This window comes from Leptodactylus fuscus, chromosome 5 (assembly GCF_031893055.1).
Source record: "Leptodactylus fuscus isolate aLepFus1 chromosome 5, aLepFus1.hap2, whole genome shotgun sequence".
NCBI classification, from domain to species: Eukaryota; Metazoa; Chordata; class Amphibia; order Anura; family Leptodactylidae; genus Leptodactylus; species Leptodactylus fuscus.
In genome coordinates, this window is record NC_134269.1 from 113,780,110 (window position 1) to 113,802,850 (window position 22,741).

The window sequence follows — 22,741 nt, forward strand, 5'->3', positions numbered from 1 at the left end:
CTGTGCTGAAGCTGATCAGCTTGGGGGACAGACAGCACACTGCCTCCGAGGTGAGGGATGCCCTCCTCGATGAGACGGCAATATGGTTTGAGCCGCTGCACCTGGGCCCAGGCATGGTCGTTTGTGATAACGGCCGGAACCTGGTAGCAGCTCTGGAGCTTGCCGGACTCCAACATGTTCCATGCCTGGCCCACGTCTTCAACCTAGTGGTGCAACGTTTCCTAAAGAGCTACCCCAATGTTCCAGAGCTACTGGTGAAAGTGCGGCGCATGTGCGCCCACTTTCGCAAGTCGACAGTAGCCGCTGCTAGCTTAAAATCTCTCCAGCAACGCCTGCATGTGCCACAACACCGGCTTTTGTGCGACGTCCCCACACGCTGGAACTCAACGTTTCAGATGTTGAATAGAGTGGTTGAGCAGCAGAGACCTTTGATGGAATACCAGCTACAAAACCCTAGGGTGCCACAAAGTCAGCTGCCTCAGTTTCACATCCATGAGTGGCCATGGATGAGAGACCTTTGTGACATCCTACGGGTCTTTGAGGAGTCCACAAGGAGGGTGAGCTCTGAGGATGCGATGGTGAGCCTTACAATCCCGCTCTTGTGTGTTCTGAGAGAATCCCTGATTGACATCAGGGATAACTCAGATCACACAGAGGAGTTAGGGATAGCATCCGATCCGTCACAGCTGGAGAGTAGGTCCACACATCTGTCCGCTTCACTGCGTTTAATGGAGGAGGAGGAGGAGGAGGAAGAAGAGTTGTCCGATGATGTGATGGTGATACAGGAGGCTTCCGGGCAACTTCGAATCGTCCCATTGTTGCAGCGCGGATGGGTAGACATGGAGGATGAGGAGGAAATGGAGATTGAACTTTCCGGTGGGGCCAGAGGAGTCATGCCAACTAACACTGTGGCAGACATGGCTGAGTTCATGTTGGGGTGCTTTACAACCGACAAGCGTATTGTCAAAATCATGGAGGACAACCAGTACTGGATCTTTGCTATCCTTGACCCCCGGTATAAAAACAACATCTCGTCTTTTATTCCGGTAGAGGGGAGGGCCAATCGCATCAATGCTTGCCACAGGCAATTGGTGCAGAATATGATGGAGATGTTTCCAGCATGTGACGTTGGCGGCAGGGAGGGCAGTTCCTCCAGTAGGCAACCAAGTTCTCACCGGTCCACACAAACGAGGGGCACACTGTCTAAGGTCTGGGACACCTTGATGGCACCCCCTCGCCAAAGTGCCGCCACGGAGGGTCCTAGTGTCACCAGGCGTGAGAAGTATAGGCGCATGTTGCGGGAATACCTTTCCGACCACAGCCCTGTCCTCTCCGACCCCTCTGCGCCCTACACGTATTGGGTGTCGAAGTTGGACCTGTGGCTTGAACTTGCCCTATATGCCTTGGAGGTGCTGTCCTGTCCTGCCGCCAGCGTCCTATCTGAGAGGGTGTTCAGTGCAGCCGGTGGCATCATCACTGACAAGCGCACCCGTCTGTCAGCTGAGAGTGCCGACCGGCTCACTTTGATAAAAATGAACCACCACTGGATAGAGCCTTCATTTTTGTGCCCACCTGTGTAAAGCACCCCAACATGAAACTCCATGTCTGTACTCAACCTCTCCAATTCCTCCGCATCCTCATACTCATCCACCATAAGCGTTGCACAATTCTGCTAATACTAGGCTCCCTCCAACATGATTTCCCCCAACTCTGCTGGTTAGAGGCTCCCTCCACCCTGATTTCCACCAACTCTGCTGGTTAGAGGCTCCCTCCACCCTGCTTTCCCACAACTCTGCTGGTTAGAGGCTCCTTCCACCATGAATTTGCCCAAACTGGGCTGTTTAGAGGCTCCCTCCACCATGAATTGGTCCAAACTGGGCTGGTTAGAGGCTCCCTCCACCATTAATTGGTCCAAACTGGGCTGGTTAGAGGCTCCCTCCACCATGAATTTGCCCAAACTGGGCTGTTTAGAGGCTCCCTCCACCATGAATTTGCCCAAACTGGGCTGTTTAGAGGCTCCCTCCACCATGAATTGGTCCAAACTGGGTTTTTTAGAGGCTCCCTCCACCATGAATTGGTCCAAACTGGGCTGGTTAGAGGCTCCCTCCACCATGAATTGGTCCAAACTGGGGTGGTTAGAGGCTCCCTCCACCATTAATTGGTCCAAACTGGGCTGGTTAGAGGCTCCCTCCACCATTAATTGGTCCAAACTGGGCTGGTTAGAGGCTCCCTCCACCATTAATTGGTCCAAACTGGGCTGGTTAGAGGCTCCCTCCACCATGAATTTGCCCAAACTGGGCTGTTTAGAGGCTCCCTCCACCATGAATTTGCCCAAACTGGGCTGGTTAGAGGCTCCCTCCACCATGAATTGGTCCAAACTGGGGTTTTTAGAGGCTCCCTCCACCATGAATTGGTCCAAACTTGGCTGTTTAGAGGCTCCCTCCACCATGAATTGGTCCAAACTGGGGTGGTTAGAGGCTCCCTCCACCATTAATTGGTCCAAACTGGGCTGGTTAGAGGCTCCCTCCACCATTAATTGGTCCAAACTGGACTGGTTAGAGGCTCCCTCCACCATGAATTTGCCCAAACTGGGCTGTTTAGAGGCTCCCTCCACCATGAATTTGCCCAAACTGGGCTGGTTAGAGGCTCCCTCCACCATGAATTGGTCCAAACGGGTTTTTAGAGGCTCCCTTCACCATGAATTGGTCCAAACTTGGCTGTTTAGAGGCTCCCTCCACCATGAATTGGTCCACACTGGGTTTTTTAGAGGCTCCCTCCACCATGAATTTGCCCAAACTGGGCTGTTTAGAGGCTCCCTCCACCATGAATTTGCCCAAACTGGGCTGGTTAGAGGCTCCCTCCACCATGAATTGGTCCAAACTGGGGTTTTTAGAGGCTCCCTCCACCATGAATTGGTCCAAACTTGGCTGTTTAGAGGCTCCCTCCACCATGAATTGGTCCAAACTGGGGTGGTTAGAGGCTCCCTCCACCATTAATTGGTCCAAACTGGGCTGGTTAGAGGCTCCCTCCACCATTAATTGGTCCAAACTGGGCTGGTTAGAGGCTCCCTCCACCATGAATTGGTCCAAACTGGGTTTTTTAGAGGCTCCCTCCACCATGAATTTGCCCAAACTGGGCTGTTTAGAGGCTCCCTCCACCATGAATTGGTCCAAACTGGGCTGGTTAGAGGCTCCCTCCACCATGAATTTCCCAAAACTTGGCTGTTTAGAGGCTCCCTCCACCATTAATTGGTCCAAACTGGGCTGGTTAGAGGCTCCCTCCACCATGAATTGGTCCAAACTGGGGTTTTTAGAGGCTCCCTCCACCATGAATTTGCCCAAACTGGGCTGGTTAGAGGCTCCCTCCACCATGAATTGGTCCAAACGGGTTTTTAGAGGCTCCCTTCACCATGAATTGGTCCAAACTTGGCTGTTTAGAGGCTCCCTCCACCATGAATTGGTCCAAACTGGGGTGGTTAGAGGCTCCCTCCACCATTAATTGGTCCAAACTGGGCTGGTTAGAGGCTCCCTCCACCATTAATTGGTCCAAACTGGGCTGGTTAGAGGCTCCCTCCACCATGAATTGGTCCAAACTGGGGTTTTTAGAGGCTCCCTCCACCATGAATTGGTCCAAACTTGGCTGTTTAGAGGCTCCCTCCACCATTAATTGGTCCAAACTGGGCTGGTTAGAGGCTCCCTCCACCATGAATTGGTCCAAACTGGGTTTTTTAGAGGCTCCCTCCACCATGAATTTGCCCAAACTGGGCTGTTTAGAGGCTCCCTCCACCATGAATTGGTCCAAACTGGGTTTTTTAGAGGCTCCCTCCACCATGAATTGGTCCAAACTGGGCTGGTTAGAGGCTCCCTCCACCATGAATTGGTCCAAACTGGGGTTTTTAGAGGCTCCCTCCACCATGAATTGGTCCAAACTTGGCTGTTTAGAGGCTCCCTCCACCATGAATTGGTCCAAACTGGGGTGGTTAGAGGCTCCCTCCACCATTAATTGGTCCAAACTGGGCTGGTTAGAGGCTCCCTCCACCATTAATTGGTCCAAACTGGGCTGGTTAGAGGCTCCCTCCACCATGAATTTGCCCAAACTGGGCTGTTTAGAGGCTCCCTCCACCATGAATTTGCCCAAACTGGGCTGGTTAGAGGCTCCCTCCACCATGAATTGGTCCAAACGGGTTTTTAGAGGCTCCCTTCACCATGAATTGGTCCAAACTTGGCTGTTTAGAGGCTCCCTCCACCATGAATTGGTCCAAACTGGGTTTTTTAGAGGCTCCCTCCACCATGAATTTGCCCAAACTGGGCTGTTTAGAGGCTCCCTCCACCATGAATTTGCCCAAACTGGGCTGGTTAGAGGCTCCCTCCACCATGAATTGGTCCAAACTGGGGTTTTTAGAGGCTCCCTCCACCATGAATTGGTCCAAACTTGGCTGTTTAGAGGCTCCCTCCACCATGAATTGGTCCAAACTGGGGTGGTTAGAGGCTCCCTCCACCATGAATTGGTCCAAACTTGGCTGTTTAGAGGCTCCCTCCACCATTAATTGGTCCAAACTGGGCTGGTTAGAGGCTCCCTCCACCATGAATTGGTCCAAACTGGGTTTTTTAGAGGCTCCCTCCACCATGAATTTGCCCAAACTGGGCTGTTTAGAGGCTCCCTCCACCATGAATTGGTCCAAACTGGGCTGGTTAGAGGCTCCCTCCACCATGAATTTCCCAAAACTTGGCTGTTTAGAGGCTCCCTCCACCATTAATTGGTCCAAACTGGGCTGGTTAGAGGCTCCCTCCACCATGAATTGGTCCAAACTGGGGTTTTTAGAGGCTCCCTCCACCATGAATTGGTCCAAACTTGGCTGTTTAGAGGCTCCCTCCACCATGAATTGGTCCAAACTGGGGTGGTTAGAGGCTCCCTCCACCATTAATTGGTCCAAACTGGGCTGGTTAGAGGCTCCCTCCACCATTAATTGGTCCAAACTGGGCTGGTTAGAGGCTCCCTCCACCATGAATTTGCCCAAACTGGGCTGTTTAGAGGCTCCCTCCACCATGAATTTGCCCAAACTGGGCTGGTTAGAGGCTCCCTCCACCATGAATTGGTCCAAACGGGTTTTTAGAGGCTCCCTTCACCATGAATTGGTCCAAACTTGGCTGTTTAGAGGCTCCCTCCACCATGAATTGGTCCAAACTGGGGTGGTTAGAGGCTCCCTCCACCATTAATTGGTCCAAACTGGGCTGGTTAGAGGCTCCCTCCACCATGAATTGGTCCAAACTGGGGTTTTTAGAGGCTCCCTCCACCATGAATTGGTCCAAACTTGGCTGTTTAGAGGCTCCCTCCACCATTAATTGGTCCAAACTGGGCTGGTTAGAGGCTCCCTCCACCATGAATTGGTCCAAACTGGGTTTTTTAGAGGCTCCCTCCACCATGAATTTGCCCAAACTGGGCTGTTTAGAGGCTCCCTCCACCATGAATTGGTCCAAACTGGGTTTTTTAGAGGCTCCCTCCACCATGAATTGGTCCAAACTGGGCTGGTTAGAGGCTCCCTCCACCATGAATTGGTCCAAACTGGGGTTTTTAGAGGCTCCCTCCACCATGAATTGGTCCAAACTTGGCTGTTTAGAGGCTCCCTCCACCATGAATTGGTCCAAACTGGGGTGGTTAGAGGCTCCCTCCACCATTAATTGGTCCAAACTGGGCTGGTTAGAGGCTCCCTCCACCATTAATTGGTCCAAACTGGGCTGGTTAGAGGCTCCCTCCACCATGAATTTGCCCAAACTGGGCTGTTTAGAGGCTCCCTCCACCATGAATTTGCCCAAACTGGGCTGGTTAGAGGCTCCCTCCACCATGAATTGGTCCAAACGGGTTTTTAGAGGCTCCCTTCACCATGAATTGGTCCAAACTTGGCTGTTTAGAGGCTCCCTCCACCATGAATTGGTCCAAACTGGGGTGGTTAGAGGCTCCCTCCAGCATTAATTGGTCCAAACTGGGCTGGTTAGAGGCTCCCTCCACCATTAATTGGTCCAAACTGGGCTGGTTAGAGGCTCCCTCCACCATGAATTGGTCCAAACTGGGGTTTTTAGAGGCTCCCTCCACCATGAATTGGTCCAAACTTGGCTGTTTAGAGGCTCCCTCCACCATTAATTGGTCCAAACTGGGCTGGTTAGAGGCTCCCTCCACCATGAATTGGTCCAAACTGGGTTTTTTAGAGGCTCCCTCCACCATGAATTTGCCCAAACTGGGCTGTTTAGAGGCTCCCTCCACCATGAATTGGTCCAAACTGGGTTTTTTAGAGGCTCCCTCCACCATGAATTGGTCCAAACTGGGCTGGTTAGAGGCTCCCTCCACCATGAATTGGTCCAAACTGGGGTGGTTAGAGGCTCCCTCCACCATTAATTGGTCCAAACTGGGCTGGTTAGAGGCTCCCTCCACCATTAATTGGTCCAAACTGGGCTGGTTAGAGGCTCCCTCCACCATTAATTGGTCCAAACTGGGCTGGTTAGAGGCTCCCTCCACCATGAATTTGCCCAAACTGGGCTGTTTAGAGGCTCCCTCCACCATGAATTTGCCCAAACTGGGCTGGTTAGAGGCTCCCTCCACCATGAATTGGTCCAAACTGGGGTTTTTAGAGGCTCCCTCCACCATGAATTGGTCCAAACTTGGCTGTTTAGAGGCTCCCTCCACCATTAATTGGTCCAAACTGGGCTGGTTAGAGGCTCCCTCCACCATGAATTGGTCCAAACTGGGTTTTTTAGAGGCTCCCTCCACCATGAATTTGCCCAAACTGGGCTGTTTAGAGGCTCCCTCCACCATGAATTGGTCCAAACTGGGGTGGTTAGAGGCTCCCTCCACCATTAATTGGTCCAAACTGGGCTGGTTAGAGGCTCCCTCCACCATTAATTGGTCCAAACTGGGCTGGTTAGAGGCTCCCTCCACCATGAATTTGCCCAAACTGGGCTGGTTAGAGGCTCCCTCCACCATGAATTGGTCCAAACTGGATTTTTTAGAGGCTCCCTCCACCATGAATTTGCCCAAACTGGGCTGGTTAGAGGCTCCCTCCACCATGAATTGGTCCAAACTGGGGTTTTTAGAGGCTCCCTCCACCATGAATTTGCCCAAACTCTGCTGGTTAGAGGCTCAATCCACCCTGATTTTCAAAACAAATGTTGGTGCCAACCTCAACTTACTACAAGGGCCAAATTCACTGCTGGTGACAAGCTCTCCTCACTGCAAGTGCCAAATACACATGTTTCAAGGTGTTTTCCTACTGTCAGAGAGGTGGTATTGAGTGTGTAAAGTGTGTAGTTGTTAGGCTGTGATGTTGGGGTAATAGAGGGTCTTTGGTGTGTTAGATGCCCCCAGACATGCTTCCCCTGCTGTCCCAGTGTCATTCCAGAGGTGTTGGCATCATTTCCTGGGGTGTCATAGTGGACTTGGTGACCCTCCAGACACGGATTTGGGTTTCCCCCTTAACGAGTATCTGTTCCCCATAGACTATAATGGGGTTCGAAACCCGTTCGAACACACGAACATTGAGCGGCTGTTCGAATCGAATTTCGAACCTCGAACATTTTAGTGTTCGCTCATCTCTATATACTCATATACTTTCAGCAGTGTTTTGAGTGATTTCTGTATGTCTGAGGGAGCTCCTGGTATCTTCTGAATCTGTTTACTTAATGTTAGCCTCCTACTATGTGATTTCCTGTCAGTGGCGTAACTACCGTGGTAGCAGCAGTAGCAGCTGCCACAGGGCCCGGGACATTAGGGGCCCGGTGGCAGTCGCTACCGCTGCATTTTTTGATTTTTTTAATAGGCCGTTACCGGCTGGAGTTACTCCAGCCGCTAACGGGCCCTATATACTTACTGATCCTGGCAGGGGCCGGGATCGGTAAGTGACACCGCGGGCCCCACAAGCACTATTATACTCGGGGGGTCTTTTCGGACCCCCGAGTATAATGATCGGAAGTGCAGGAGAGGTAACTGTTCTGTCCCCACATGAGGCGAATGAAGATGTGGCAGGTGGATAGGGGCTGGGAGAGGTCCTACCTTCGTTTCCTCAATGCAGGGCAGACAGGACCATGTTGCTCAGCGTCCGGAGAGATGATGCACATCAGGAATGGTGAAGTTCAGGCTTGTTTATTTGGAAGACTGGACATACAGCATGTGATGGTAATGCAGCACTTCTCCAGGAATACAGGTGTAACAAGCAGGATGGTACAGCAAGTGTGAGCAACTAGTAATTGTGTGTATGGTCGAAAACTGATGCCTTCTGCTGCTCAGTCCAAGTGTTTCTCTCTCCCAGAGAAAAAGGAGACTAGTGATAGTGAAAACAGGAAACAGTTACCCTTGAACCAGGAAGTGAAGGCATGTACAGAATTAATTAACTACAGCCTGTCATACAGAAAAAGGACAGCAGGTGGCAGCATGGAATACAAAGAATACAATCTATGTGTGAACGGTATGATTACACCTAGATGAAACAGCACAGTAACTGAACATAAAAACTGTGTTACTTACCTCTCCAGGCTCGGCCTACTTGTGTGACGTCTCAGACGTCACATGATCGGGGCCTGCGTCCTTATGCGTCGCGACGCAGGCTCCCGGTCACATGACGTCCCTGACGTCATTGAAGATGGCCACCAGCGGGGAGTCGAGAGACAGGTAAGTTACAGTGTTTTTTTGTTTTTTTTTAATGTTGTTCTTCCCCTGGGTCTCTGATTAATATACTCTGGGGTCTGAAAAGACCCCAGAGTATAATAATTGTTAATGGGTGTCCACAACGGGGCATAATAGTGGGTGAAGGGGCCACAATGGGGGATAATACTGTGTATAGGGGCCACAATGGGGCATAATACTGTGTGCAGGGCCACTATGGGGGATAATACTGTGTGCAGGGGCCACTATGGTGCATAATAGTGTGTGCAGGGGCCACTATGGGGTATAATACTGTGTGCAGGGGCCACTATGGGGTATAATAATGTGTGCAGGGGCCACTATGGGATATAATAATGTGTGCAGGGGCCACTATGGGGTATAATAATGTGTGCAGGGGCCACTATGGGGTATAATACTGTGTGCAGGGGCCACTATGGGGTATAATATTGTGTGCAGGAGCCACTATGGGGATAATACTGTGTGCAGGGGCCACTATGGTGCATAATAGTGTGTGCAGGGGCCACTATGGGGTATAATACTGTGTGCAGGGGCCACTATGGGGTATAATAATGTGTGCAGGGGCCACTATGGAGCATAATAGTGTGCGTAGGAATGCGGGGGGTGGGGTCGTGCGGGGTTTTCGGCGTTGGTCGGGGTTTTCGTTGTCAGCCGGGGGGGGCCTCATGTCAAAGGTTCGCCACGGGGCCCTGCCATTCCTAGTTACGCCACTGTTTCCTGTGTACCTTCTACACTACCTCCCTGTCACTGCTGCCCCCTCCTCTCTCACTCCATTACACCCCCACCTGCTGTCTCCCTAGCTAATCTATGCAAAGCTATCCTGCTCAATACTAGGCCCCCTCTCACTAGCTAAGCTACAGTAGGCTATCCTGTCCACTGCTAACCCCTTTCAAGTAACTAACTCAGCCCACTCCCCCTCCCCGCTCCATCACATTATACTTATGTAGCTTACGATCTGAGAGACAGCTTCTCCTTACCTCTTCCAGTGCAGGCTGGAGGCTCTGTGCACAGACTGGAAGTTCCTGTGAGGCCTGCGCAGTAGAGATGGCTTGCCATCTCTATTGCACGTCTTGCAGTCACCGCCAGGCTGCACAGGTGCTTCAAGAGAGGGGGAGCTGTTCCTGAATACAGGAAGACATGTATGTATTGATAGGGTTGGAGGGGAGAGAGTACTGGTGGTGTTGCATTTCGTAAACGCTGATAAGGAATGTCAACAGATTCTCAGAAAGTGTCCTTGGGGTGGTCATATGACTGGTAATTATACATTTTTTTAAAAAAAATAGAATTAAATTAGAGCTTAGGCGGCGGGAGGGGGTTTAGTTTATGTGTTAATTCCTATTTTATCACGGACAACCCCTTTAGACTAAGGCCCCACGGAACGATTCGCAGCTAAAAAGCGCTGCGGGAAAAACCGCGGCGGGAACACATTGTGGTTCTTCCTGCAGCACTTTGAACAGAAAGTTTGTGGAGTTTTCCTCCGCGGATTTTCTGTTACAATTATATCCACTGGAAAACCACCGGCATTTTTGTAGATATAATTGACATACTGAGATTTCCAAAACCGTCCACTTTGCAATTACTGTAAAACGCCACAATTTTTCCCATGGCGTTTCCGGCCCATGGGGCCTTAATGTCAGTCTTATGATGGCTCCATCTATGTCAGGATATACTATAATTGATCAGATACACAAGGCTAACTAAATTTTTATTGTCTTATTAAAGCAGAGCAATGCCAAAATCATTTTTAAAATGCTGGACTGTAGTGTCCAGCTGCTTCTCAGGCCTTTATTTAAAGTAAAATATTTCTTATATGATCATTTGTACCTATATGTATGTTTTTCCTAGACAGAAAACTAAGTGGTATCACATGAAGAGGTACTCCTAAAGTACAAAATTGCTAAAACATAACTTTTAATAGTACCAATAAAATAAAGCTCGTCCCCCCTCAAATAATAAAATAAAAAGGAAAAAAGGGGTAGGAATTATGTAGTATCAGTACGCCTATCCCTACATGTATAATTCGATAATACAGGAGGGGAGGGTGCGGGTGTTCCTAATCAGTTCTTTGTTATTGCCTACCATACATCACTGGCGATATACTAAGGGCTAGTTCACACGTGAACAGAGGGGCGGATTTTGACAGCGGATTTCGCTTCAAAATCCGCCCCTTTACAATGGTGGTCTATGTAGACCACCGGGCTTTTTTTTTCTGCTAGCGGCGGGCTGCCGCTAGCGGAGAAAAGAGAGGACATGCCCTTTCTTCAGGCGGAAGCCGCGCGAGCTCAGCCGCGCGGCTTCCGCCCCCAGCAGCTCCCTCCTATGTCAGCTCATTCATTTGAGCCGACAGTGGAGGGGAAAGCTGCGACCGCGATGGTCGCGGCAGGCGGGTTTTGACAAGAGAGAGACGCGGCTCACCGCGTCTCTCTCGGTGTCAAAACCCGCGCGGGCAGTTCACGTGTGAACTGACCCTTACAATAGAACTTATATGAGACCCCCACTCCGTATCCCCTCTGACACTCAATTAAGCCTGCATGCAGCCCTACATCGGACTCGCTTCAGTACTGCAACCCACCATTTGGGTTGCAGGAAATGTGGTTTTTACCGCAACTGTTTATTATTTTTTGACGCTCATATTGAAACTTATATATCACTCTCCTGAGAAGTTAAATACGAAACGCGTAGAGAGGGTTAGATCGCAATATCAACTGATAGATCCTGGCTAAAAACAGCACCGGGGCTAACTATGCCTAGCCAATGCAGTCCAATATCAACCTCCCTAGCTAGAGAGACTCCCCAACTATTCAGGGTGTTTGCAACAGAGAACTCTCATTGGGTTGGATATTGATTAGGAGCTATGGGGTATATTTTTACACCAACCTACAAATGAATGTGAAGGTGTTACAATGTACTCCTGACATATTTAGTAATACTTACCGACCATTTGAACACAGGCGTAGGGCTGCATGCAGGCTTAATTGAGTGTCAGAGGGGATACGGAGTGGGGGTCTCATATAAGTTCTATTGTTAGTATATCGCCAGTGATGTATGGTAGGCAATAACATAGAACTGATTAGGAACACCTGCACCCTCCCCTCCTGTATTATCGAATTATACATGTAGGGATAGGCGTACTGATACCACATAATTCCTACCCCTTTTTTCCTTTTTATTTTATTATTTGAGGGGGGACGAGCTTTGGATATTTTATTGGTACTATTAAAAGTTATGTTTTAGCGATTTTGTACTTTAGGAGTACCTCTTCATGTGATACCAATCAATTTTGTATGGTACTACCAACCCAGTGTGTATAAGAAAACTAAGTGGTAAATAATTTTGTATGCACATGTCATGGTGGTACTGTACATAATAATAATGGCCTCCTAAAGACCATGTTAACGGGTACCACTAAACCAGTGTGCTCATTTACACTATATACTCTGAGTTGGAAGCAATATTGATCTGTAACATTATGTTCACACATGTCAACGTTTTTACCTCAACATTATTGAACCACTAATGGACATATTAACATTTTTCTTGTTCATTTAACATAATGGATTTTCTGAAAAATATAACCTTGATTGCTAAAAGTGAAGAAGAGAATTTAAGACATACAAAATGCTCTAAACGTTAAGGTTTAAGGTCTAAATGTTGAAATGTTATGTTGAAAAAGACTTGCAATCTTAAAACTATGTCTTTAAGTACTTCAATCATTTACACATTCTCAAGAATTTACCTTATATTCTTTATGATGGTTAATAGGCAATAAAGACTTGATTAACAGAGCACTACTGGATGCAGGATTTACATACGAGCTGGTACAGACCCACTGGAAAGGAGCATTGCCGTAAGATGTTACATTATTATTACTGAAATAACTGACAGTCTTAAAATGTTGTTAAGATCTTTATTAATTTGTATTTTGTTGCTGATTTTTATACAAAATACCACAATGAAAAAAATGAAAAAATACAGATGTGGACTTTATCTAAACAAGCAGGCTAAGTGAAGATATGAAGGAGAGCAGCTTAATATGTGGAGATGGAAACAGATTTCCTTAAAAAGATTTATCTATAGTTTCTTATATTTATGTGGATTATTCATTCATGAACAGTGGTTTTATAATTGGACATATAATTTAATTCATGTTAGCACTAATTTAGTTAAAATCTGATTTAATACTTATGTGCCATTTTGCTATTGTACAGTATGTCACAAGATCAATCTTTCTCTTATATAAATGAGTACATTGCTGTCAACAATCTTTATTGGTTTATTTAACATTCGACCTAGGAAAGCAACTTTACTTTGTCGGAGTTAGGGAATGTCATATTGGTGAATTTGTCAACATACTTAAGGCTAAAATATTGTTAGCATATTATTATTATTATTATTATTATTATTATTATATTCTAGCATATTATTAACGTATTAATCTAAAAGCATATATTCTGTAGCTTGAAATCTTTTGGAATGAAGCTATGGCTCAATAGTTAAAATTTCTGTAGTATTGTACAAAGTGTCTGTGTAGCTTAGGCCATTCTAGCCTGGAGTGAATAAGACATGCTACATTTTCCATCATTTTATATGTATGTTTAGTATAGAAAAAACCCTTGTAACACACTTTGTGGCATGTGATTTAATGTTTTCTACCGTGTACTCTTTTCAATAATGTTTCACTTTATACATTATTTATTCTCAGAAAAGGAATTATAGCTAGATTTGTAGCTACTGATGGTGGAATTACCAGAGTTTATCCAAAAAGGTAAGTGTATACAGTAACTTGAAGTGTAGCAGCTAATCACTGGGGGTGCTGGCTGTAGTAGCTAATCACTGGGGGTGCTGGGTGTAGCAGCTAATCACTGGGGTGCTGGGTATAGGAGCTAATCACTGGGGGTGCTGGGTGTAGCAGCTAATCACTGGGGGTGCTGGGTGTAGCAGCTAATCACTGGGGGTGCTGGGTGTAGTAGCTAATCACTGGGGGTACTGGGTGTAGCAGCTAATCACTGGGGGTGCTGGGTGTAGCAGCTAATCACTGGGAGTGCTGGGTGTAGCAGCTAATCACTGGGGTGCTGGGTGTAGCAGCTAATCACTGGGGGTGCTGGCTGTAGTAGCTAATCACTGGGGGTGCTGGGTGTAGCAGCTAATCACTGGGGTGCTGGGTATAGGAGCTAATCACTGGGGGTGCTGGGTGTAGCAGCTAATCACTGGGGGTGCTGGGTGTAGCAGCTAATCACTGGGGGTGCTGGCTGTAGCAGCTAATCACTGGGGTGCTTGGTGTAGCAGCTAATCACTGGGGTGCTTGGTGTAGCAGCTAATCACTGGGGTGCTTGGTGTAGCAGCTAATCACTGGGGGTGCTGGGTATAGCAGCTAATCACTGGGGGTGCTGGGTGTAGCAGCTAATCACTGGGGGTGCTGGGTGTAGCAGCTAATCATTGGGGGTGCTGGCTTGCTTACTTGTAGTGTGGCAGCTAATCACTGGGGGTGCTGTATGTCAGAATCATATTGATGAGCTTAGATAGGCCATGAATATGTACTCTTGTACAATGCTTTTATGGATAACACAATGAAGTTGTTATTTTGTATAAAAGTACTTTTCATTTCATTGCTCCTTAAAGTTGTTTAAGCATTAATATAATAATAAAATACCATCTTTTCTGCTAACTTACCATATGCAACTTTCATTTCTCCAATTGATTTATTCATTTTATAGTGCTGGCGAATATTGGCTTGAAGATCCTGAAACGTATGAAGATAGCTACTATAAACGCAGCTTGGACAATGATAATTATGTGTTTACTGCTCCTTATTTCAATAGTAAGTTATAATGCTCAAAATAGAAATATGTAGTGGTTTAGTGATACAGAATATTTTGGTGTTCTGTAAGCAATATATAGTATAGTGAGTACACTTACCCTGTTATGTAGAATTGGGCCGGGAAAATAGAAAGCGACATTTTTTTTCTAGAAAATGTTGCTGTAACCCTAATTTTTGCATTACCACAAGGGGTTAACCCGTTCCTGATTTTTGTTTTTTGACTCCCTACCATCCAAACCCCATAACTTTTTTTTTATTATGCTTTTCTCAGAGCTACATGAGGGCTTATTATTTGCAGGACATATTGTTCTTCATGTTGCTGCCATTTATTTTTTTGCACAATATAAATTTAAGAAAATTTGTATTTGTACAACTTTCTTACGGGCTTTGTTTTCATTCTGCAGCCAACATGACATGTTACCTGTAATCTGTGTTTCAATATGATTCTGGAGATAACACATTTATATGGTTTTATTTGCATTTTATCTTCTTGACCAAAATCTAAAACTTAGCAAAAAAAATTAGTTTTCTAATAGTCACCATATTTCACTTCAGTTAAACGTATAGTGATGCATAAAAGGTAATTTATTGCCAAGCCCTGAACCAGTAGGACCTCCAAATTCCTGTTTGTCTTTCATATACTTGACATGTCATTAAAACTAGCTGTATTTTACTGCTGCATGAAATAATCATTATTCACCTCTCCTTTTCCTAGGGACTGGACTTGCTACTTTTGAAAATGGAATTATGGTTAGCAAGGCAGTAGAAATAACCATTGATGGTAAACTGCTGAAGCCAGCTGGTAAGTAGTAATGTATGTCATGGCACATGGTACTATTGATCACTAAAACAATTACACAAATTTCTTTAAGGATGGAGGATCTAAAGCATAAAACATATCTGGACAGATTTAACTTCTTCTCATTACAGACACTTTTCTTTCTTGCATGTTCGTTTTGTTTACTTTCTGTCTTCCAAAAACCATGTTAAAAAATGCAATTCTGCCACGTTGAGACATCCGTCTTTTTGTATTTTCATGTATGAAGCTGCATAAAACACATTTTTTATTTTTTTTGTGCTGGAATAGTTTTGTTTTTTATTTATATAATTTTGGTGAATATCTGGCTTTTTGTTTATGAATTTTTTCCACTGCAAAAAAAAACCTGCCAATTTATAGCTCAGGCAATTTTGAAAGGGGGATGCCAAATGAAGTCACTGGGAGCTGCAGTATTTGTGCCTGGCCACTAATCTACCTGCTTCCAGACCTTTGTTGAGTATGTGGCCTATACAGCTGCTTTGTGCAGGGGCTGGCTGTTGGCCCTGCACTGACCAGATATTAAGGTCTCCTATCAGTATTTCTTTTGAGTACCTGGAGAAAACCCATACACTCATAGGAAAAAAATACAGATGCTTTCCTTGGCTGGATTCCAACCTAGAACTCAAACTCTGGCAAGCAGAGAAGACACCATCAAACCGTCTCTTGCATGTCAGAAGTCACAGAGAGAGAAGCAGGCAAAATTAAGTATGTGTTCACCTAATGTGATAACTGACATTATTATAAGCATTTTTAAACGCAATATGTACCATAAAATACAAAAGTAAGTATCTGTAAAAATACATGGTCATAAACTTGATAGAGTCCCTAAAGCTGGCCATACATATGATTCCATATATATAAATCCAGAAAAAGGAACCCATTGAAGTCAGTGGGAGGCTTTTTTTTTTTTCAGCGCTGAAATTCCACACCAAATTCCTCACCATTTCCCTCCGTGTGAATGGACCCTTAAATGTGGAGTACAGACAGCTGGAAAAACTAACCATGCACATTATTCCACCCACTTTTCAAAAGTCAGCGGTGAAAAAATAAAAAAAAAGTCACAATTTTTTGTTCAAATGAGCTCTAAAAGTAGTAAATCTGTACATCAAGACTTTTTAAGTGCAGAATGCTGGACTGCAGGACTGCAGGGTATGTTAAGTCCCCCCCCCCCTGTAAGTAGCTATTGAGCCTACAGTATATGTCCAACCACAGTTATTTATTGACAAATCTTCACACTAGAACCCTACTGGGTGGGTTAGTTGATGTTTTGCCATAATTGCTTATAGGGTAAGTAAATCCAGTTAAGAGCTAGGAAAAGATGTGAAAACCTATGTTTATGTTACTTATTAATAAAAGGGTGCATTGTTAAAAGATTATCACTGTAAAATACAGTCTTTATCACTTTCCTGGAACAATCTTGTGCTAGGTCACTCTTAAAATATACTTACTAGACTTCAAGAATGTTATGTCTTTTTGTTTTAGTTGTTGGAGTAAAAATAGATTTTCAGAGTTGGATGGACAATTTTACAAGTGCTACTACCAAAGAACCGGTAAAATTTGTCTATTTTCTTATTCTAGCATGAAATGTATAGTGTCATGTAGTGTTTGAATAACATTTTACAGAACTGTGTATGTATGCTTCAACCCACATCATTTTTTTTCTTTTTTTTTGCTGGTAAGTAGAGATGAGCGAGTAGTACTCGATCGAGTAGGTATTCAATCGAATACTACGGTATTCAAAATACTCCTACTCGATCGAGTACTACTAGCTGTTCGAAGTTAAGATTCCATGCAGAACCAGCGTTGAATAACAGAATGCTATACATTGCCAATCAATGCTGGTTCTTCTCTTACCTTTAGAAGTCTTCTCCCACCTTTAGAAGTCTTCTCCCTGCGCAGCATCCCCACGTCCTCTTCCGGCTCTGAATTCACTCTGCCAGGTATCAGGCCTGGGCAGAGCCGACTGCGCATGTCCGCTTGTAGTGCGGGCATGCGCAGTCGGCTCTGCCCAGGCCCGATGCCTAGCAGAGTGAATTCAAGGCCGGAAGAGGACGCGGGGACGCTGCGCAGGGAGAAGAATCCAGCCCGACCCTCACTCATGGACTTGGTAAGTAGAATTTGATCGAATGTTGCGTACCCCTGAAACGAGCATTTCCCCCCATAGACTATAATGGGGTTCGAACAGTCGAACAGTGTGCGGCTGTTCGAATCGGATTTCGAACCCCGAACGTTTTAGTGTTCGCTCATCTCTAGCTATGATGTGTTTTTGAAAATTATACCTACAGAAACGCTGGCATTTTCTGTATAGGTATAATAGGTACAGAAAGTCCACAGAGGAAAATTCTGGGGACTTTCTGTGATAATGCTGCAGAAAAAAACATGATGCATTTCTGCCACTGTCTTTTCCGCAGCATTTTTTGGCTGCGACTCGCTTCATGAGGATTTAGCCTTAGCCATGTGTCCTGGCTCACTCAATGTCTATATAATTGCTTAGGGTTTAAATAATGTTTCTTTTAGAAAACCACACTCAGACACGCATATTCTATGGGCAAAATCTTATATTTCAGTTGCAATTTGCATGTTTAGCTGCAGAAAGAAGTGTATTATAGCAGTGCTTCTTATATTATATAGTCCCATTTTGTACTTACTTTAGTTCAATCATATCCTCCATTAATTAAGTTTTTTGCTTGGTATTGCCCAAATGTATCAGTGGCATAACAAAATCAGTAGTTTGTGCAATTTCAGATAAGAGCAGCGTATACAATAGAATCCTCTCTTATTTTATTTAAAGCCTATAATACCTGGTATTTCCAGGTGATCTCCCATCCAAGTACTAACAAGGCCTGACCCAAGATCAGACATGTTCATGGTGGTGTGGCCATAGGCAAATCCTCTCGTTTTGTGGTGATCCCTCCTTGAAATATTCATTCTTTTTAGTCTTTGCTATGCACATTAATTTAATATAACAACAATTACAGTGAATTTATCAGAAGTGACTTAACATTACAGTTCTGGTAAAAATAAACTGCAGGGCAATAGGCACTAAATGAACGTAGAACAAATCTGAAATGAACAATGCCTTTATATAAGAAACTACAACTATGCTAATCTAATTATAGAAGGAATGTTATACAAGTAGTTCAGTTCTGGTTTAGTGCATTGACACAGGAAATGCAACCACACCAGTAGAATACTGATCTAATGAGCAGCGTATTAAAGTGAAGTCGTGTCGCTGTGACATTTAACAAGTTCAGTCAGTTGCATTCTCTATTGTAACCAAGTAAAATCTGTGTTATTGGGCATACCATATACTGGGCAAGACCATCACAGGATTTTTCATAATGATATTACAATAATCGCCACAAATGACTAATTAAATATTCTAAAAAAAGATAGTCAATAAAGTCATTGCCATTAGCTGAAACTCCTGGTAACAATGTGCTTTTCTGCCTGTCTCTGGAACAATGTGCTTTTGTCTTCAGGATACTCCCAGAGCTTGATTATATTCCTCTGTGTCTTTTTAATGAATACATTTTTCCATTTCCCCTCTACAGTGCAAGATGGATGAAGTCTGTAACTGTAAACTGGACAGCTCGGTAAGAGTTCTCAAACTTGTATAAAATAGAAATCTAGAAGTACAGCTGTGTTTTCCCAGTTGGAGGAAATCTGTGATCAATGATAATTTTAAAGAAGAATATGATATATAGTGTTTTAGGAAAGCGTGCCTTTATTGTTTGATTTTAAGAAAGATTTCACAACCAAATGGCAGTGTTTAATTGTTTTTGTTTGCTCATAAACCATGATAAACATATGGCGTATTCTGGAGAATTGAGATACAACTGTTCAGTTTATGTAATAAATAGCTGCCATTCTGTTTTTACATAGTCCATTCTATTTGCTAGCTATAGAAATATAAATCTGTGGATGCTGTAAGTATATATGTTACCTGGGGACTCTCTTGTGATAACTTAAAGTAGATTGTACCAGTAAGGACTAGTAGATCTTGATGTTAATTCAGAAGGCTGTTGACATTAACACTAAAGTGGAAAGACAACATCTTGTAAGTGACTCATTGCTGAACCCCTACTACTAGCTGGCAGAGCAAATCTGAGTGTAGACATAGCATGAACATGTCTAAAGAAGGCATGGCTGTGGGGCCAGTACAACAAGTCATGCAGGCAAACATATTGCTGTACCATCCCACTCAAGTCATGTATGCAGTTCATTGGTCCTTTGGAAGATCACTGAACTCATGTTCTACAGGATATGCTTGATGATAATAAACAAAACCACCGTATGGTAAATCAAAAATAAAAAAGTATAATGATGACTTCATAGACATTGATATTATAAAGGAATGGAAGAAAAGTAACCTCATGAAATTTACTTAATATTTTACAGCAATTGGACTGCATAATTCTTGACGATGGTGGCTTCCTATTAATGTCAAATCAAAAGAGTTACAATACTCAGGTATGGATATATTGTATTTCACCTCTACTAGGAAGGGGCTATGAGTTTCCAGATCTCAAAGTTATTAATATCTGTACTAAAGATTTGAGCCAAAAAAGTCCTCTAGTTGTTGAAGATAACTGTATGTGAAACATTTATTGATTTGGTACTTAAATGTTCTTGTTGATATTCCTAAACTTAGAAACACCTTACATGGGGAAGTATTAGTTTACACATAAAATTTAGGAAAATGGATCACAGATGCTAAGCCTTTGTATAATCTTGGCATACAATATATAGTTTAGTCTTTCAACTTGCAATGGATGAGTTAAATTGCTTATATTTACAGTAATAACATTTTTTAATATAGAAAAGTTGTTCTCTGAATGGGACATTTTAAAGTATTGTGCACCACAGTCCCGGCTCTGTGCATCTCCATACTACATTGTGAATATGTGGCTGCATCGGTGGGGAGTGTGGTAGGCCAGTGCAAAATGCCTCAGCCCAAAATATTTATTAAAACTTATTATTTCCAGGGAATAGTTGCCTATTGATGTGGGGAAATAGAGCTGCTGTGTTGGTATATTAGGCATGGCACTAGTGCCATGCTAAGAGATACAACCCCAGACCGAGAAATTTGGAAAATGCAGTGCACAGCCCTATGTCTGAAGCTAAATGGACCAAATTCCTAACTGGAATGTTCTTCATTCTCTTGCATATGAATGTGTCTGATTTATGAAGAGTCTGGAGTCTTTTCATATATCAGCCATGTCCTGCACCTATCCGGGCCTTTATTAAGACTGGCATACAAAATGCCAGCCTTAATAAACCGTCCCTGGCTTTTTAATGTATTTTCATTTGCGTTTTTTGGCATTTTTTCATGGGTTTTTTTTTTTTGAGTTCTAAAGTACTGCATCCAGATTTTAATTTGAAGCTTACATTATAGAATTAAAATGTTTACCTAACCAGCACTTTGGGTTTTGATTAGTGTTGAGCGAATAGTATTCAAAACTATTCGTCGAATACCTCGCTCCCAAAGGAATGCGTGGAAGCGGCTGAACACCAAGGGGTTAAGCGCTGTGAAGATTTGCCAGTCGCTAACACGCATTCCTATGGGAGCAAGGTATTCCTATCTACTATCTACCTATTTACTCAACACTAGTTTTGATGTTTACTGTATACTCTGCCTTTGGATCAGTGGAATTTTTTTTTAAATGCAGCAAGTCTAGGTATGCTTCTTATCGAGTTTAAAAGTCAGAAAAAAAATGCATGTATTGGAAAGAAGTACTGTACTGTTTAGTTTATAATTTTAGAGCCATTTTTAAGATAAGATGGAAAATACAGTCTATATTTGTTAATTCTAGATTGGAAAATTTTTTGGAGAGATTGACCCGAGCTTGATGAGAAAGCTTGTCAACATTTCAGTATATGCATTTAATAAGTCTTATGACTACCAGTCTGTGTGTGATCCAGGTGAAGAGCCAGCAAAAACAGCAGCTCCTCGTTCCGTATTTGTGGTACGTAATATTACTTATCTCTTAATATTAAACTATTTTCTATTTCCTAATAACACATATATCCTTTCATTGTAGCCTACCATAGCAGATATTCTAAACCTTGGATGGTGGGCTTCTGCTGCTGCGTGGTAAGTTACAATTCGCTAGACCTCTTTAACTAAGGTTAACCTATGATTGATGCTTACTTTTACAATTAACATGTGACTTGAAGATATTTTGTTGGTAAGAAAATCCCATTCTATAAGTTCTTTGGGACACATTGATGTCAAAAGTCCTCTTTTTGCAACCTCCCTTTGTAAGGTAAAATGGAGTATGGTGGAGATATGAAAACCTCACAAAATATTTGAATAGTTATTGAATGGAGAATGGCTCCCTCCAATAGGCATCAAATGTGATTGTATAGTATTAATGCTTTTACATGGCAGCCCAGGGCATAATGAAAGCACAAAAGTAGTACACACTGGATCCGGGGTTACCAATTATCTACAAAAATTACAAAAAGGGGTACTAGAAAGGATAAAACGTAACCTTTAACAGACAAGGGACTAAGTGTAGTTGGTATATACTACACATGTAATGTGCTGTGGTGAAGATATCAAGCAGAAAGTACACAGGCTCTAGGTGAACAACAAGCTTAAGCCTGAACCTGCAATTAGGAACCACAGTTGTATTACTACCTACTAGTCTAAATGAACCTTTAGACTTTGGGCTGTGCTTTTGTGTGAATGTAATGCAGTACCTGCAAGGAGTACCTATAGACAATAGGAACGTTTGGGCTATTTAGCTAGCTTGTGTGTGAATGTAATGCAGCACCTGTAACAAATACCCATAAACAATAAGGGTGTTCAGGCTATTTAGCTGTAGTTGTCACACTGAAGTTGATATTATTCAAAGAACAACTTGTAAATGCAAATTGGGGCAATTCAACAGTGTCTAAGCACTATAATTGCCCGTCCCATGACTGAATGGTCTATTGTGGTAGAGGTACTATTTATATTTACATTCCTGAAAACAATGATGTGTGAATCCTAAAACAAAACACATTCTGTTTGTATGGGATTAATATAAATTTACAACATACAATTGGCAAGATGGACATACACACTTGCACATAAGCCCTGTATCAATATCATAGGGGCTGAAATTTTGTTTGGGGCTTTTAAATTTTAAACATAACAAAGGTTACGTTTTATCCTTTCTAGTGGGGGTACCCCTTTTTATAATTTTCATAATGAAAGCACAGCCTAATAGACTGACAGCTCAATACATTACACTACATAAGTAGTGTAGTAAAAAATTATGTTACAAAAATTAAGTAAAGCTAAAGCTAAAACATTAATCTCCAATCCCAAAATGTTTTGTAAATAAAATAAATAAAAACTCACATTGAAATATTGCCACATTCTTAATGCCTAAGCAATACATCTGTAATAGTATTTTCTCTTAATGGTGAATAATGTGGAAAAAAAT

The 22,741-nt window shown here is 43.7% G+C and overlaps 1 protein-coding gene across 7 annotated transcripts in view; it reads left to right on the plus strand.

The window, feature by feature from the left end:
• The window catches only part of CACNA2D1 (calcium voltage-gated channel auxiliary subunit alpha2delta 1), a 561,607-nt gene that overhangs the window by 518,411 nt on the left and 20,455 nt on the right, over positions 1-22,741 (plus strand). For all 7 annotated transcript variants that reach the window (XM_075274041.1, XM_075274040.1, XM_075274043.1 and 4 more), the window contains 9 exons: positions 12,430-12,514; positions 13,370-13,432; positions 14,382-14,485; positions 15,201-15,287; positions 16,785-16,852; positions 18,857-18,898; positions 19,704-19,775; positions 21,119-21,271; positions 21,347-21,399. In XM_075274041.1, coding sequence (XP_075130142.1) covers positions 12,430-12,514; positions 13,370-13,432; positions 14,382-14,485; positions 15,201-15,287; positions 16,785-16,852; positions 18,857-18,898; positions 19,704-19,775; positions 21,119-21,271; positions 21,347-21,399 — 727 coding nt within the window. The remainder of the gene's footprint in view (positions 1-12,429; positions 12,515-13,369; positions 13,433-14,381; positions 14,486-15,200; positions 15,288-16,784; positions 16,853-18,856; positions 18,899-19,703; positions 19,776-21,118; positions 21,272-21,346; positions 21,400-22,741) is intronic.